Source organism: Cavia porcellus, unplaced genomic scaffold (assembly GCF_034190915.1).
Source record: "Cavia porcellus strain 051 isolate PalLab524CR breed Dunkin Hartley unplaced genomic scaffold, mCavPor4.1 scaffold_40, whole genome shotgun sequence".
NCBI lineage: Eukaryota > Metazoa > Chordata > Mammalia > Rodentia > Caviidae > Cavia > Cavia porcellus.
This window is the reverse complement of record NW_026947523.1, coordinates 3,543,549-3,560,000: the sequence shown is the minus strand read 5'-3', so window position 1 is coordinate 3,560,000 and position 16,452 is coordinate 3,543,549. Positions and strand designations below refer to the sequence as shown.

Sequence of the window (16,452 nt, the reverse complement as noted above, 5' to 3'; positions counted from 1 at the left end):
CACTGAGGACCTAGGACAGCAGCGAGAGAGGGTGCAAGGCCCCTGGCCAGGCGGTGGCTCCAGCCGATGACACACGTGCTCCCGGGGGCCCCACGGGATGTGGGATGTGGGACGGAGGTTGGAGCTAGAGGACAGATACATCTCAGGGACTGCATCCCAGTCTTCTCCTCACCAGGGGACCCTGGGCAGGAGGGGGCTCAGAAGGGCCCCGTGACCGGTGATCCACTGTTTGCTGGATGTCCACCCTGCACACATGCCCATGACCACACTGACCCTGAGCAGGCTCAGGGCCAAGACTTTGCTGCTGAAGTCCAGTGCCCACCTGGGCCACTCCACTCCAGAGGGCCCTGTGCCCCAGTAGCCCACCAGCCGTCAGCTCACCAGGCCACAGTGCATGTGAACCCCGCTATCCCCTCCCAAGCCCAGACTCTGGAGGCAGCAGGCCCCGGTCCTCTTCAGGGGACCTTCTGCTCTCTGCCCAGAAGCAGCTGTCAGGGCTGAGGTCACACTGTGCTGCTATCCATCAGAGGCCGAGGCCCAGGTATCTGGAGACACACAGCCCGGTCCCTGGGACCTGGAGATGTCACCTCACGTAGAGACAGGATCGAGGGGTGGCCACATAATGGGCCTCTGTGCCCCTAAACCAATCACGTGGACCCTTGAAAGGGACAGAGCTGGATTGGAAGGCGCTGGCCTTGAGTCCTGCAGTGCGGCAGCCATGCGCCAAGGACAGACACTACAGGCAGCAGCAGAAGTGTCCCCCAGCACCTGCAGACCCCAGGTTTCCGGTGCCCAGACCGAGAGCGAGCTCAGCTACCACAGAGGGTATTGCTCCGGCAGCCAGGATCCCGCGCCCCAGGGGCCGCACGGAAGGCCACGCTGCTGTCCCCCTCTGGTTTGGCCAAGCTTCCTGGCTGTGATTCGTTGGAGTCTGGGGTGCAGCTTCAGAGCCAAGGCTGATCCCCGAGCAGGACGTCTGCCCGAGATGCCCCAGGAGGGCAAGGACAGCAGCAGAGGACCTGGCTGCCAGCCTGCAACTGCAGGGCGAGGGGAGGGACGGGGGCAGGAGCGGCTTGGCCCAGGAGGGCAGTGCCAGGCAGGTCCTGGGTTCCCCAAGGGAGGCCACGCAGGCAGGTGGGCCCCAGGACAGGAGAGGCTTCCTTGGCAACCTCGTGCCTCCAGGTGTTGCTTTGGGCCCCTGACCTGCCGCCCACCACCCAGCCTCTTAGGAATGAAACAAACATTTGGGCTGCGTGCTGGTGTGTTGGGGTTCAGCTTTCTTCTAGAGACTAAAAATACACGCATGTCGGTGTCCCCAGGGATCCCTCCCCACCGTCTGCAGGATGTGCAAAGCCTGTGCCGCCTCCGGGTGAGGTGCCAACTTCAGATGAAACAGAGGTGGCAGGGGAAGGGAAGGGAGGAAGAGGGGAGAGGGGAGAGAAAGAAAAGAGGGGGAAGGGAGGGGAGGGCAGGAAAGGGTCCCCCTGAGCCACACAGGGAGCCTAGGGGTGAGCAGCTGAGGGGTCTCCTTGCAGGACCTGGAGGGACGGAGCCCAAGGCCAGGAAGGGAGCCTGAGCGGAGGTCCAGGGCAATGCCTGGCTGCCTAGGGGTGTCCTCCATGGTCACAACCACAGTGACCTGCTGGCCAGATGAGAGGTGGCCCAGGCCCCGAACCCTCCCCAGCGTTCTCTGAATGCAGTGGCTTGGCAGGCTGCAGTGGGCCATGGCCTGGTGTCCTTGGGGTCTGTGAGTGTCAGGGCACGAACCAGTCCTGGGGGATTCCAGGCTCTCAGGACGGGCGGTGAATGGGGACACTGCTTAGGGGTGAGCTGGTTGAGGGTCGGGAGGGCAATTTGTAAGCTGTAAAGCACGGTAGACACACATGCAGAAACTCTGGCCTTGGTGGGTGGCGGGGGCTCCTGGGGCTCCTGTTTGGTGGCCCCTTCTGCTGGGGTCCCCAGTGGGTCCTCCGCAGGCCTCACTGCTGAGAAGGAGGGGCCAACATCGGTGAGCACCCGTCAGCACTGTCTCCCGGGATCCGCCATGCAGCTCCAAGGCAGAGTCCTCCCAGCTCATGGGGGGACACTGAGGCAGGCCCTGCTGCTCTTGTCCTCAAGCCTGGAACTCCAGGAAGAGACTCGAAGGATGGCATAGGGGTCATCCTGGGCCAGGCTTAGCCTGGGGACACCACCCTTCTGCCTGCTGTCTCCTCGAAGTCATCAGGTGCCCATGGGCCAGCAGACCCGGCCCTGCCCCAGGCCTTTGTGCCGAAAGGCTGGCACCAGTGCCTGCCCTGCAGTCCTGAGTCTGGAAGGAGGGCCGAACGCCCCTAGTGGCCCCACTCCCCAGATATGCGTGGCTACCTGCAGCTCCTCGCTGAGGCAGCACCGGTCCTCTGTTCCTGTGCCCAGCTGGGTCCGCCCTCTGCTACCCTAGCTCCCAGTCCTGTTTCTCTGCCCAGCTGCTCCTCCACCCCACCTCAGCCCTGCCCTGCGGGATGCACCCTGCGGATGCACAGCACCCATCTGTGCTGTGTTGTTATCTCCTGTCTCTGTGGGGCACCCCCATGGGCAGGGCCTTGGGATACCCAGGAGGAGGGTGATGAGATTTATGTTATGCAAGCACAGAGCTCCTGGTTCCCTAAGGGGACCCCAGGGCAGGCATCCAAGGACTGGCCCGGGCAAGACAGAGCTCCCAGAACCCCCAGTGGAAGCCCGCAACGCAGACCCCTTCCCACCACAGACTCAGGCTCCTGAGGCCCTGCGTCACAAGCGCAGCCTCGAAACTCCCCTCAGTGGAGATTGAACTGGGCTTGAATTCCTCCAGCGACAGGCACCTCCCTCCTTCAGCCTTTCAATGTGGCAGCCGGGTCCTGTTGCCTGGCGTTCCCCAGGTGTGTCACAGCCCTGTCACCAGAAGGGGCCTTGGAATAGATGAGGCCTTGCCCTGAGCAGGCCTGCCCGGGCTCCCAGAGACTCGGGTGACTCCGAGGTCCCTGCCTCTGCCCCCTCCTGGAGTGTTTGCTGGCACATGTAATCAATCCTCTGGCCCTGGAACCTTGGGGAAGTGGGCGATTCCCTGGCCTTCCGTGTCAGGGTGTTGTCGGGACTCAGTGGGGCATCCTGACTCAGCAGCCGCCCCACCCCGAGGTGGGTGAGGAGTTTGCGGTGGCCTTGTAGGCTCTAGTGGGCAGGCAGAGGGCAACTCGCTCAGTGCCCACCAGGCTTGGGCCATTAAGGTGTGCTAAGGTGTGCGTGGGGGAGGGTTACAGGGGGTTGGACCAAGAGACCTCACCCCCAGCCCTTCTTTAAATTTTTAATTTTCAGACAGGGTCTCACAAAGTTGCCCAGACTGGCCTCAAACTTGCTGTCCTCCTGCCTCAGCCTCCTGTGTGGTGGGGTTACAGGCCTGCGCCGCCACGCCTAACTGGAAAGTTCCTTTAGTCCGACAGTCACTGCACGCTGCCCTCAGCTGCTCGGAGGCCCGGCCCCTCGAAGGCTCCAGGAGCAGCGTGGAGGCTCCCAGCTGACGGTGTCCTCTGGGGCAAGCACAGTTCACAGACAGGCGCGCGAGTCCCTTCCAGATCCTTCCAGAATCTAGTCAGCTGCAGGGAGCTCCCCGAGCCCTGTTCTCTGGTGCCCAGCACCCCAAACTCCACATCCACGGTCCCTCACAGTGCTCCGGCCCCTCCCGCTCGTTCCTGTCCTCGGCTCTCCAGGAAGCCATGCTGAGTGCCTGTCCGGCCCAGCCAGGCTCTGAGCCCTCCCCAGGCCTGTCCCGCTGTCCTCCCATCCCCCATCCTGGCCGGGGGCTCACGGGGCTGAGACCTGGCTCAAACTCAGCCCTGAGGCTACTCTTGGACGTAGGTGTGCAGGCCCAGGAAGGCCCCCTGGGTCTGGAGCTTGGCAGGCACTGAGGACTCTGGACCCCGGCATGCATCCTCTCCGCCTGCCTGCCGCCTCCTCACAAGACTGCAGGCTCCTCGGGGGCCACAGAACTCCAGCTCTGGTAGGAAGCAGGGACCCCGCCCGCGGAAAGTAGGGACCCCGCCCAGGCAAGAGAGGCTGTGCGCTCAGGGAGGAGCCAGGAGACAGGTGGCCAGCCCGGGCTGGGGGCAGTGCTGCTGCCCAAGCCTCCTGCAGACTCCAGGCCTTTGGCCCTGCCCCTCCTGGGCACCCAGCTGACACTCACTGAACCCACAGGGCACTGGTTCTGGCCCAGAGTGCCTGGGCTAACGGCTCATTCTCTTTGGGTCCTTCAAGTCCAAGGCCCTAGGCCGGCTCGATGCCAGAGAAGCCTGAGGGGGCCGTAGCCTGCGGCCACAGCCATCCCTCGGAGGAGGAGAAGGCTCGGACCATGCTCAGGTGAGGCCAGCGCTGGTCATCCGAGCGGCTCCCTTCTGTCCCCTGCCAGACCCCGCCCCCCTTCCCCAGCGGCTCCTCCCTCCTCACCCCATCCAGTTCACCCAGCCCGCTCCTCTCACCTGCTGCCTCTCCGCAGGCTCTTCTTGTTCTGTCATTTGTGGAGACAGTGTCACCTGCCACCTCTTCTCCAGACCCCACCTAAGCCTTGCCCTTCCCACTGTCTCTATGTGGCCTTGGACAAGGTTCCTGGGCCTCAGTGTCCCCACCAAGGCACAGGAGCCGAGGAGGAGGACCCTGGAGGTCTGAGTTCAAATACTGGCTCAGCCTCTACCATTTGTGTGACCATGGGCAGCTCGTCTCCTCTGGGCCTCAGTTTCTCCATCTGTTTCAGGGAACCAGTGCTGACTGACCAACTTGGGGAAGGGCCATTAACCAGCCTGTGTGCAGCTATGGGCCAGCTGAGCCTGGCATGGGGGAGCAGCTGGCTTCTGGGGACCCTCAGCCTGGGGAGAGACAGCAGTCACAGAAACAGGGCCCCTAGCTGAGGATGGTGTCTCCAGGGAGGACACAGCCAGGTGTCCTGCTGGCCAGGGCTGCCTGTGTGAAAGGCCAGGTGGGTGGTCACTGTCCCTCCTGCTCGGGGCATCCCGGCTGTAGGGTCCCCAGCTGCTGTGTCTCGAGGTTGTGCACTGTACCCGAGGGCAGCAGACGGCTCCCTGGACAGGGAGCACAGCACAGAGGGGCAAAGAGCGAGGCTGGCTAGCTGGGGCATCGCACTGCGGGCAGAGGAGCCCCTGGATGCCAGGGTGGCCCTGGCAGGACCCGGGGCCGGAGTTGGCTGGACCTCAGGCCGGGCCGGGGGTGAGGGCCCCTGGAGGATGTGCGGGCAGCCCTGGGAGGCCAGGCCGGGCTTGAACTACGGCCAGGCTGGAAGGGCCGTCTGCGCCCCGGGCTGGGCATCTCAGGGCTCCTTCCTCATTCCTGCCACTGTGGGAGTAGCCGGACCCCGGCGTTCCGCTGCCGCCGCCGCCGCCGCCCCTGGGGATTTGCTCGCTGTCTCATGGGGAACCAGGGCCTGCTGCCAACTGCCCGGCCCCGGCCGGGGCCCCACGCACGCCAGCACCAGGGCCCCACCGACCACCGAGTCCTGGCCGTGGGCCACCTGCTGCTCCCAGATGGGCAGACCTACGCCACACAGCAGGGAGGGCCGGGAGGGGGCTGGGCTGCGGCTGGAGTCCTGTCTGTCCCTGGGGGAAGGGTGTGGCCCACCTGGAGGTCCCTCTCCTGGGTCCTGGAGCTGGGGCCAGGTTCTGTGGGTGCCCAGCTGGACACTGTGGGGACGGGGCTGTTTGATCAGCGGTTCCGCCCGATGCCAGGCTGCCGGGGACAGCGGGCAGTGGCCAAACCGGCCCCACCGCATGCCTTCCGGCCCTGGGCAGGAATGCTATTCACGCAGCCTTGCACGGTTGCCGGTTACGGGCTGGGCCTCGGGGAGAAGTGGCAGGGCTGGGCAGCCTCAAGTCCAGCCTCAGAGCCAGCAGGCCCAGGCCCCCAGGCCCAGACTGCAGCTGGGGTGGGTGGGAAGCAGAAGCACAGACCAGTTCTGGCCCACTCTTGGGCCTCCCGCGTCTGCAGCCGGAGCCCCACAATGTCCAGGTGGCCTCAGGCTGCCCAGAGGCCAGTAGGCCTGATGGGGGCCCAGCTGGCTCCCCAGCAGACGTCTTGGGGCCAGGCTGGGAGCAAGGAGCCCTCAGTCCACGGAGGGCAGTGAGCGGGGCCAGTGAGGGCGTCAGGGAGGACAGGTCACACCACACTCACTGGTCACTTTCAGCTTTTATTGGGACCACGCGCTCCCCTCCGGGGAGGCCAGCAGCTCAGCCGTCAGGGTGCCCCGTGCCCAGCCACCTCCGGCCCTGCAGAAAGCATGGGCGACCAGTGCCTGCCTGGACCGTGCTGCCCCCCACCCCCGGGGGGGCCCTTGAGGGACAGTGGGCTCGGCTGGGCATTTGGTGGCCCAGAGCCAGTGCGAGGCCTCGGTGGCGTTGGCCCTGAGGGTCCATTTCAAGCAGAAGGAGGAGCCTGGCTGGGGCCTCCCCTCCGGTACCCAGTGTAGGTCACAATAACTTAAAGACACTATATAGACATCTGGACGCTATACAACAGTATAAGTTACCCGGGCTCCTCGGCAGAGGACGCCGGCCTGGGGACTCAGGGTGTCCAGGGACTGGGGTGAGGCAGGGGCTGGGGGCATTCACAGCTGTCCTGGTGCTTTTAGACCTGGGCTCCACCCGGGCCCAGCTCCCAGCCCGGGTCACTTGCCCCCGGCCAATGTTCAGAGCGCGGGTGCACCAGGGCGCAGAGTGGCTTCAAGCCATTCGCTGGCCCAGGCAGGTCCCACCTCAAAGCCTGTCTTCTGGGGACAGAAAGGGAGCCCTGAGAGGACACGCCCAGCCCTGGCCCAGGCTTCCCATTCCATCCCCATCTCCAAGGTTCTGGGGGAAGTGACGGGGGTGGGAGGATGGCCTGCGCAACCTGGGGAGACATCTGGAGAGAAGGTGGACCCTGTCCCCTATGCCTGCCAGTTTTTCTGGCACTGGGGTCGAACAAGATGGGGCTCTGGGAACCTCAAAGACACCGAGAGGTGTGCACCCCCCGAAGTTGTGGCTGGAAGGTAGCAGCTAGGTCTCCTGGGTGGGGGGCTGCCGGGCATCCTGGGGGCAGGCTGGCCAGGACTAAGGCAGGAGCGCCCTCTCATAGCTGTCAGTGTCAGGCGAGCCCCTGCTCAGGCCCTCTGGCCTCAGTGTGCCCATCAGTCAAGTGGGTCCAGCACTTCTGGCCACACCCCAGCTCGGCCCTGGCATCCCAGGGGTCAGCTGGCTCCTGGGTGGGAGGGACTTTGTAAACTGCAGGCGCCAGGCCAGTGGCTGGCTGGGAACGTGGAGGACTATAGATGGGACCAGGTGCTCCTGGAACCGGCACAAGTGACATTTTGATCTTCACGATACTATTTCCAAAAGGAAGGGAAGCCAGGCTGTCCTCTGAGGCCCTCTCCTGGTAACTCCTGGCACCTGGGACCCGCAGGGGGGCATCGGGGGTCCGGGGGGCACGGAGTGCAGAGTTAGGACTGGCTACGCGTTTGTTAGTGCCGAGAATCCTCTTCCGGAGCTAAGGAAACATAAATAACCGCATCAGCCTGCGTCCGCACTGCCCCGGGCCCGGAGTCCGTCTCGGGCATGACGGGCTGGCGGGCAGGCGGGAGGGACACGAGGGTCAGCCGTCCCTCTGCGGCCAGCCGTCCCTCTGCGGCAGGCCCGGGCCCGCGCTGCCCTCACTTGCAGGTGAAGACCTCGGTGCGCTCGCTGCAGGTGCTGCACCGCACGTAGCAGCACCAGTGGAACTTGCAGTTGCACTGCCAGACCTTCGTGTACTGGTGTGTGTTGTAGCCGCGGCCGCAGCACATGGTGTCGCAGCCGTCGGCGCCCGGCGAGGTGCGGTTGCACAGCCGGCCCTGCGTGCCCACGCTGCCCGTGGCCGCGTCCTCCTCGCAGTAGTTGGGCGACTTCTCGATGTACACCAGGTCCGTCTCCATGGGCTTCTGGTAGCTGTGCAGCTGCTTGACGCGCAGGAAGGTGGGCTGCCGCAGCCGGCTGGCCCGCACCACCTCCACCTGCACGGCCGCGTTGTACTTCTCCTTCAGCAGGTGGCCCACCTCGCGGAACTTGGGCAGCGTCGTCCAGCACGTCTTGGTGGTGCAGGAGCCCGACACGCCGTGGCACTTGCACTCCAGCTTCATGCGGTCCTCCAGCACCTGCGGGCGACACGGCTCCACTCAGGGCTCGGCGGGGCAGCCCTGGCCAGCCGAGGAGCGGCCCGTCCGGCCCGCGTGGGACGAGGCTGTGTTTAGCAGCTGCGCCCAGTGTGGTCAGGACAGCCGGTGACAGGTTACATTTCAGATAATTTATCACAGTAAAGACTGGTAGCTACTAATCCCCGTGAAAAGCAGATACGCTGACCCCACGGCCTCGCCACTTTCTGAAGCAGCGCTGGACGTGGTCTCTCCTGTGTGTCTTCACCGGACATAATTAAAAACTGCAGTTTTTAATTGGCAGGCTCATGGCAGGTGCAGAAGCCTGACCTTGGCCATCTGTCATCTGACACGGCTCTGACACCGTGTGGCTGCCGGCTCGTCTCCGAAGCACAAGGACCCTGACAGGAGGAGGTTTGGAACGGACTCAGGACCCCGGGCGGCCACAACAGTACAACCAAAGACACTCAGAAAAGAGCACTTCCAGAGCGGCTGCAGACGGCGGCCGGGACGGCAGGACAAGCGTGCTCGCGAGAAGGCGCCTGTTTTTAGGCGATTCATGGCAATGTGTTTTTTTACTGTAATACACTTAAAAGAAAATTGAAACCATGTTCACAGCTATGCACAGAGCTCTGTGTGATGTCAGCACCCTGACAAGGAAACTGAGGCCTCGGGGCGCTAAGCTCACTGCAGGCCTGGGGCAGCAGGGGGGACCCCACCCAGGGGCACCAGCACGGTGAGGTGCTTGGTAAATGTGGGTGCCCCTCCCTCCCTTCTGTCTCCACCCCGCCCGCCACACATGCAGTCACAGCTCAACACACTCTCCACGGTGGACGGTGGTGGCCTGCAGGGCCAGCCCGGGGTGGCGTGCGTGCGTGTGTGCATGCATGTGTGTGCATGTGCGTGTGCACATGTGTGTGTGTGTGTGTGTGTGTGTGTGTGTAGAGGCCCTGGAGGCCTGGCCCGTCCTTGTTATTCTTTCTGTCCAGCTCCACGAGGGCCCAGGGTGGGTGCAGCCTGTGTTTTCCTTGGGCCTCCCGGGCGGCCCCGGAAGGCCGATTCCCAGAGCCAGCCCTGACCCCGGGTACTCATTTACTCGGATCGAAAGGGCCCTGCCAGCCGAGCCTGATTGAAGATGGGGAATCATTAGCTGCTGCCTCAGCACTGCCTAGGGGCTATTTGTCAGCTGTCGGGGCTCCCTGAGCCCCGGCTGTGGGGGCTTGGCCCCCCCAACCCTGAGGCCAGAACCCACCATCAGGGCCAGCTGCAGTCTGTTCCCGACTCTGCCCCAGATGTGGAGACCTCCAGCCAGTGGATGGATGGGGGGACAAGAGGGAGAGAAGCGACCCACAGAGACACCACTGCCCTAAGGCCACCCTGACCTGGCCACGTGAGAGGAAGCCCTGAGCTCACGGCCCATGTGGGAAACACAGCCATGGTGACAGTGCCTGGTGGGGGCTTCCTGGAGGAGGCGATGCCTACAGTGGGTGAGGATGGGTGAGTAGGAGCCCGCTGGACCATGAAGAAAGTTCCAGAAGGGGTGGACACAGGCACAGGTTGGGAGTGGTCAGCCGCAGAGCCTGGGGTTCCAGAGCCGGGTGGGCCGGGTGAGGCAGGGCTGTGGCCCAGAAGAGCCCTGGGGATGGCTGGGTGGGGCAGGACCCAGGCTGTGGACCGGAGCCAACGGGTGTCTGGCGACAGTGGACCTGGACTCCTGCTGCCCGCCCTGTCTGTCTTCTCCGGCCCCTTGCCCCACACCTCAGCGCAAGTTGCTCCTGCCATCCTGGGAACTTCCTGTCTGGCTAGGCCACTCGGCCAGCCAAGGGTGCCTCTTAGGACCCTTGCCGGTTGCCAGGACCAAGAGGGACGTCAAGGCCAGCGGTCAGCCTCCGACAGCCACCTGCTGTCCCCCCCAGGCCTCCAGCCTTGCTCTCTGCTGGCTTCAACACCCTCGGTCCTCCGCGCACCCTGCCCCATCTCCTGGCTCCCGCCAAGGCCCAGTGGCTCATGCCGGCCCGGGGACGGTCAGGCCCACACAGCCGGCCGGTGACAGCGGCGGACGAAGCCGACCAGGCAGGAGTCTGCAGAGCAGGACCAAAGCCTCGCTTGGCTGGGTTGGCTGGGCCTGGCGGGAAGTGATCACAGGGCTCAAGAATGCGGTGCTTCCTCCTGTGGCACCCGCGCCATCACGGCGACGGTGGCGCCAGGGCCAGCCGGCTCCTCAGGGCACTGAGACGGCCCCTGCACCCCAGAGACCACAGGAGCCGACACGGGGCCCTGTCCCTGACCGAGGTCGGGATTCCGGCTGCAGAGTCGGGGCCACGCTGGCCCCAGAATGATGGCCGCGACAGGAACAGGGCTCAGCTGCAACCGGGCTGGCGATGGAAGTCCTGCGGCAGCAGCCCGCCGTCCGGTGCCCAGCTGGCCACAGCCTGGGAACGGCCTGAGGCTCCCGGGGAGGCTTGTGGTCCTGAGCTCCCTGCCCAAGGGGTGAGCTGATTGCTACCCACACTGGCATTGCTCCCTGACCTCGGGCCACCACACTGACCGAGAGACAGTGACCGCATGGGCCCTCAGGCCAGGAGACAGCGGCCGGCTCTGAGGAGCTGCCTTACCTCGACAGTGGGTTTTCATGGCACCAGGGGCAAGAGCGTCCCACCCGGGTCACCAGTGAGAGGCAGCCAGTGCCCCTGGGCCGGCCGAGGCCCGAGGTGTGGACCTGCTCCTACCACCCCTGGGTCACTGTGGTGGGAAGAAGCCACTGTGGCCTGTCCCTGCCTGCAGCCCTGGGCTGGGGGCCGCACAAGGGCCAAGCAGCCAGCGGGCATCATGCCTGCCTCATCTCCGGGGACCAGATGAGAGCCTGGCATTCATCAGAGCCCAGCACAGCGTGGCCAGGGTGGGGGTGTCCAGGGCAGGGTAGCGGGGTCAAGGCAATGCCCAGAGGCCCAGCCACTCTGAGTGGACACCACAGGGTGTGGACGCTGGTCCACAGGGCCGGTGCTGGGGCTCCCCGGCTGGACTGACTGGGCCCTGGGCCCCGGCAGCAGCCACTGTGGCCAGCCAGCTCACCACGGACGGATCTGCCTGAAGCTCTGAGCCGAATTAAACCGCTTCCCCATCAGAGTTGTGCGTGTTAGGCCTGGTGCCTCAGAGCCGGACGGCTGGCCTCCTCCAGGGAGCCCGCCAGAACCCTGCCTCTGCCCGGGCACACATTTCTTCCTGCCCCTCTGTCTGGATCCCGGAGGCCAGACTCCACTCCTTCCTCATGCCTCTGTGTGCCTACCCACCCACTCGGGCGTCCATGAGGTGAAGTGACCGCTGCAGGACACTACGCACAGCAAGGCCAAGCCCCGGGCTGTGCGGCCGCCCCTCCATTCTCCCACAAGCCTTAAACATCCACCATGCTGGCCCCGGCCCGTCTCCACTCTGCGTGTCCTTCAAGGCCCGGATCGCCAAGCACCCACTCCAGGAAGCTGGGCCTCCCCAGGGTCCCAGGCCCCCCTTGCTCCCAGGTGTGACCCCCAAGCCCCTGTGTGGGCCCAGCCCCCACAGCCGGACGCCCAGCTCAAAGAAGGAATGGGAGCGTTTGTTGAATGAATGCACAAGTGGCCCTGGGGCCAGGGATCCTTCAGTCCCTCTTGGCCGGGAAAGGCAGCCAGGTCTGTCCCAGGCCCAAGAAGCCCCTCCGGCCCCACCCGGGTGAGCCAGACCCCGAGCGGTTCCGCCCGGCTGGCCGTCCTATCTCGGCCATCTCGCCGCCTGCTGGCTGCTCCTCGGCCGGTATCTGGGGCCTCATCTGCGCGGCAGGCAGCCCGACTTCTTCCCCGGTGTGTCCAGCTGCATCCCCAGGCCCCCCCCGGCCCCCGGCCCTCCCGGCCCCTACCTTGCGGCCGGCCTCGTTGTTGTGCAGGTTCATGAGCCGCCGCGCGTTCTTCTTGATCTCGCGGGCGTCCACGAAGCGGCGGGAGAAGTCGATGCCGTAGCGCACGTCAGCCGAGCAGCCGCCCCACTTCCAGCCCTCCGCCTGGTTGTAGTAGCCCTGCTTCTCCCGGTCGCAGCCGCAGTTGCTCAGGTTGCCTTGGCTGCAGGCGGCCGTGACGGCATGGGCCACCCCAGCCGCGGTGATGGCATAGGTGAAGGCGGCCTCGCGGCTCCCTGCGGGGGCACACACAGGACGCGGGCGTGCTGAGGCCCCGGCGTGGCTCCCGCTGGGCACAGGGGTCCCCTCCCCTCCAATGCGCCCGCCTCCCCCTGCACCTCGGCAGCTCCCCTGTGCCCACAGAGCCCACGCCGCCTCCTCCAGGCAGCCTTCCCAGACGCCAGCCCGAAAGCAGTCCCCCTTGTTCAGCCCCCGCCCTCACCCCTGCCTGATATGACCCAGATAGGGACACTGCCACCTGGTGAGCCCATCCGGCCCCCCGAGGCCCCTCAGGCAGACGGACCCAGCTCTGATTTCTTCATCTCCTGAGCCCCGGGCTGGGTCCGGTCTTATCTCCACCTCCGCCGCCTGAAGCTGTGTAAGCACCGCGCAGGCTCCCGTCCGGCGCCAGAGACTCCGTGGCAGCGGTGGCGCCCACAGCCGCCGTCTAACAGCACCTGGGGCCCGGCCACGGCACGGGTCCTGTCCAGAGCTCCCTGACACCGGTGTCCCTGTGGGCCCCGCTGCTGGGGGGTGACATGGGCACCCACATATCAGGAAAGGTCAGGCCTCAGGTCAGATCCGTGCCACCAGCGCCTACCCAGTGCCAGCCCCTGCCTGGCCTTGCTTCGGGGGCTGACCACATGCTCGGGGCTCATCTCCAGCTGGGGCGAGGGCTTCCATCAGAGGAGGACAGGCTGGACCAGGGAGGAGGCTTTCTGATCAGACCAAAGGCTGAGGAGGGCCGAGGGCCGGCAGTGACCGGTGCCCCCCCATCTCTTGTAAGACACAGGTGCAGTGTCCCCACCTGACCAGGCCCAGCCTGTGCTGTACCCCGGCAGCCCTGACCACCCTGTGCAGCCTGCTCCACAGAAAGCTGTCCCTGCCCTCCTGGTTGTCCTGCTCCAGTGGGCTGTGCGGCCAGCATCCCTCACTGAGGAGCCCTGGGTCCCCATGCTGCCAAGAGCTGGCTGTGGCCTCAGTCGAGGGGACAGGGAGAACACGGAGCCCACGCCCCAGGACTCCCAGGGGTCTGTGGAGCTGGAAGAGGCGGCTGAACCCCCACCCTCTGCCCGGGTCCCCACGGAGCTCGGGAGTCCAGTGAAGGGCCCTGCAGGGAGGGTGAAGGCGGGAACAGGCCAGCCAGGCGGGGTGGGCTCCAGGGAGCGGGTGCAGGACGTGTGTGTGCGTGGGACGGACGTGGTATGGGTGCCGGTGTGTGTGGGGTGCAGGGTGAGTTTCCCGGCGGGACATGGCAGAAGGGGTGTGGTGGGAGGGCCGGCACAGAGGTCTAGGTGTCACCCTTCTGGCAGGGCTGCTGTCCACGACGGGACAGAGCTCACCCTGGGTACCCTGGCGATGGTTTTTGCTTGTTTGTTCGGAGACTGGGTCTCACTATGTAGCCCAGGCTTGCCTTGAACTCACAGTGATCCTCCTGCCTCGGCCTCCTGAGCGCTGGGACTACAGGCGTGTGTCACTGCACCCAAAGAGCAATGAGTTCTGAACTCCTACATTCTGTGAGTGGTTCTGGAATTGAACCCAGGACCTTTGCACCGACATACAACCACAAACTTTCTCTTTATTTATGTTGAGACAGGGTCTTGCTACATTGCCCAGGCTGGGCTTGAATTTGGGATGCTCCTGCCTCAGTCTCCCACCTGCTGGCACAACAGGTGTGCACAACCCTGCCTCACTGGAGCGTGGACTCCAGAGAGCCGCTGTGACCATCGCAGCCCACTCTTGCCCACCCACACCATCCCGTATTGTCACAGACTTTCGTGACTAGCAGACGGTGTGGGGCTGGCCATCATACCATTTCACAGATGAGCAGACTGAGGCACAGGCACTCATGACTGAAGCAGGACCTGCACCCAGGCTGTGATTCAAAGCCCAGGAAGCCCGGGAAGAGACTGAGGCACTGGCTGGGGTCCCTGGGAGCCTCCAGGACGGAAACCAGCCATCAGAATCACGAAGGAGGTCAGCAGAGCTGCCCGCAGCCCGAGGGAGGCCCGAGGCGACCATCAACGTCTCCCGCCCCGCCCCATCCTGCGCTGAAGAGCAGCCCAGTTACTCACTATTACTCATCCGCCTGCCCCTCCCCCTAACTCCTGTTTTATTTGGATTTAACAAGCCAGCCCCTCCCCTCCTGCCGGGGGCCGGGGAGTGAAGGGCAGGGGGGTTGGAGAGAATCAAGGGGGACACCGGGCTGGCGCTCGAGGCCGGCCAAGGGTGTGGCATCCGGGAGGCCTGGCACCCAGCACAGGCTGCCCCGAGTGGAGCCTGACTTACAGATGGCGTGGCCGGGGTGGACGGGGCAGCAGGGCTCCAGCCAGGCCCTGCTGGGGCTCCTGCTCCCCACCGTGCTCCTTCTAAGGTGCTCAGGTGATGTCTTTTAGCAGACAAGGTCTCCATCTGCAGCCCAAGCTGGCCTGGAACTCGAGGCCTTCCTCCTGCCTCAGCCTCCCGAGTGCTGAGTCACAGGTGTGCACCATCGCGCCTGGCTTAGATTTACAAGAACTGATCTCGTGCGGCAGACCGAAGACAGTCTGGAGCCTCGGCAGTCGGCAGTAGCTCCTCAGGCCACTGAGAGAGGTCTCGGGCCTGCGTGACCCCTCTGTCCCCCACCTCCACTCCCTGCAGCCCCAAACAGCCACGTGCAGCCACGGCGACAGCCTGTGGCAAAGGAGCCCCTGGCTGCCTCCTGCCCACTCGGGGGACAGTGGTGTCCCCTGTCTGTGTTTCCAGGCCTCAGGCTCTGGACACAGCTGGGATCCCCCAACCCCCAGCCTTTGAGTGTGTGTCCAGGATCCTAGGTCAGAGGCTGTGCCGGGGCTTCTGACCCCCCACCCAGCAGGACTGGGCTGGGCGCGTTCCCTGCCCCTTATCATCTCCATGGCAACCCAGGAGAGCCTGTGCTGGCAGATCCATCGCACAGAAGGGAACGCTGAGCTCCAGGCTAGAGGGGACCGGGTCCAGGGGAGCCGCTGACATCTGAGCCACGTGGCCACGCCAGCTGCGCTGGGGAGTAGTCATGGTCAGCACGCGGTGGCAGCCCCCTGGGCCTTCAGGAGAAGGCTGAGCGGCCCCTGCACCCCACAGCCCTGCGGAGCCCTGCATGGGGCTCTGGGTCCTCAGGACCCGACCAGGGCCCCTGCCTATGGCAGAGGTGGGCCAGTCACAGGGTGACACCGGGGTCTTCACGGGGCGCGTGTGCACCCAGGGCTGCGTACCTGGCCCCTCTGCCCAGCCCCCTCTGCCAACCTGGATGCGGCCCCCTGTTTAAAAGACAAGGCCACCCTTGCTAGGAACAGCCAGGGCTGGGGAGGACGCAGGGTCAGGGCCCACATGCAGCAGGGTGGAAAGGTGCCACCCCGAGGGACAGAGCCGGCGGCAGGGGACACAGGTCACCCAGAGCCTGGCACGTGGGCCTTCACAGTGCACCGTTCATGACAACCCAACAATGAACCAGAGGGCGAATGGACAGGATGGCTCCCCAGGACACTGCTCTGCTTTCAAAAGAAGGATGGGGCGCCCTGGGTCAGACCTCGAAACCATCACTCGAGTGGAGAAAGCCAGACACGAAGGGCCGCGTCCTCATGCCACCCGCACTTGTTCCACTGGCTGAACAGCTCACAGCTGCTCCCTCCTTTCCTGGCCCCTCCCCTCCTTCCTTTCCCCCTCCCTTAGCCCTCTCTTCCTCTCTGTGGCACTGGGGACCAAATCCAGGGTTACACCCCCAGCCCGTCCTGAAATTTTTGTTTTATTTTGGAGGCAGGCGCTCCCTGCAGGCTGGGCTACAACCTGCCATCCTCCTGACTCAGCGTCCCCGAGTGCAAGGATCACCAGTGTGTGCCACTGCCCTTGGCTAGGTACAGGTTGCTTTGATTTTGTTTTTGGAGGGTGGGGTGATGAAAATGTCCTAAAATTGATCACGGGTGCCTCCCATTCCAGGAAGCTGAGGCAGGAGGATCTCAAGTTCAGAAACTTTAGCAAGGCCCTATTTCCAAAAAGGGGCAGGGCAGGGAACCTGGTTCAGCGCACAAAGTTCCCCCACCCCACCCCGCTCCGTCTCCAGCACCACGATTGGTCAGTCAGCTGGACCACGGCAGGAACTGAACAGGTATTGGATGTACAGAGCCAT

The 16,452-nt window shown here is 64.7% G+C and overlaps 2 protein-coding genes across 6 annotated transcripts in view; one reads left to right on the top strand and one right to left on the bottom strand.

Moving 5' to 3' along the window:
• LOC134474847 (splicing factor 3A subunit 2-like) overlaps nt 1–8,791 on the top strand; it is a 29,176-nt gene extending 20,385 nt beyond the window's left edge. Inside the window, exon 2 of the mRNA XM_063243708.1 lies at nt 8,475–8,791. The gene's annotated coding sequence lies outside the window, so the exon portion shown is untranslated. The remainder of the gene's footprint in view (nt 1–8,474) is intronic.
• Nucleotides 6,187–16,452, bottom strand: part of Wnt7b (Wnt family member 7B) — a 33,151-nt gene continuing 22,885 nt past the window's right edge. For all 5 annotated transcript variants that reach the window (XM_063243712.1, XM_063243711.1, XM_013158730.3 and 2 more), the window contains exons 3-4: nt 12,057–12,328; nt 6,187–8,173 (exon numbers count right to left, since the gene is read on the bottom strand). In XM_063243712.1, the coding sequence (XP_063099782.1) occupies nt 7,694–8,173; nt 12,057–12,328 (752 nt within the window). In that variant the 3' untranslated portion in view covers nt 6,187–7,693. The remainder of the gene's footprint in view (nt 8,174–12,056; nt 12,329–16,452) is intronic.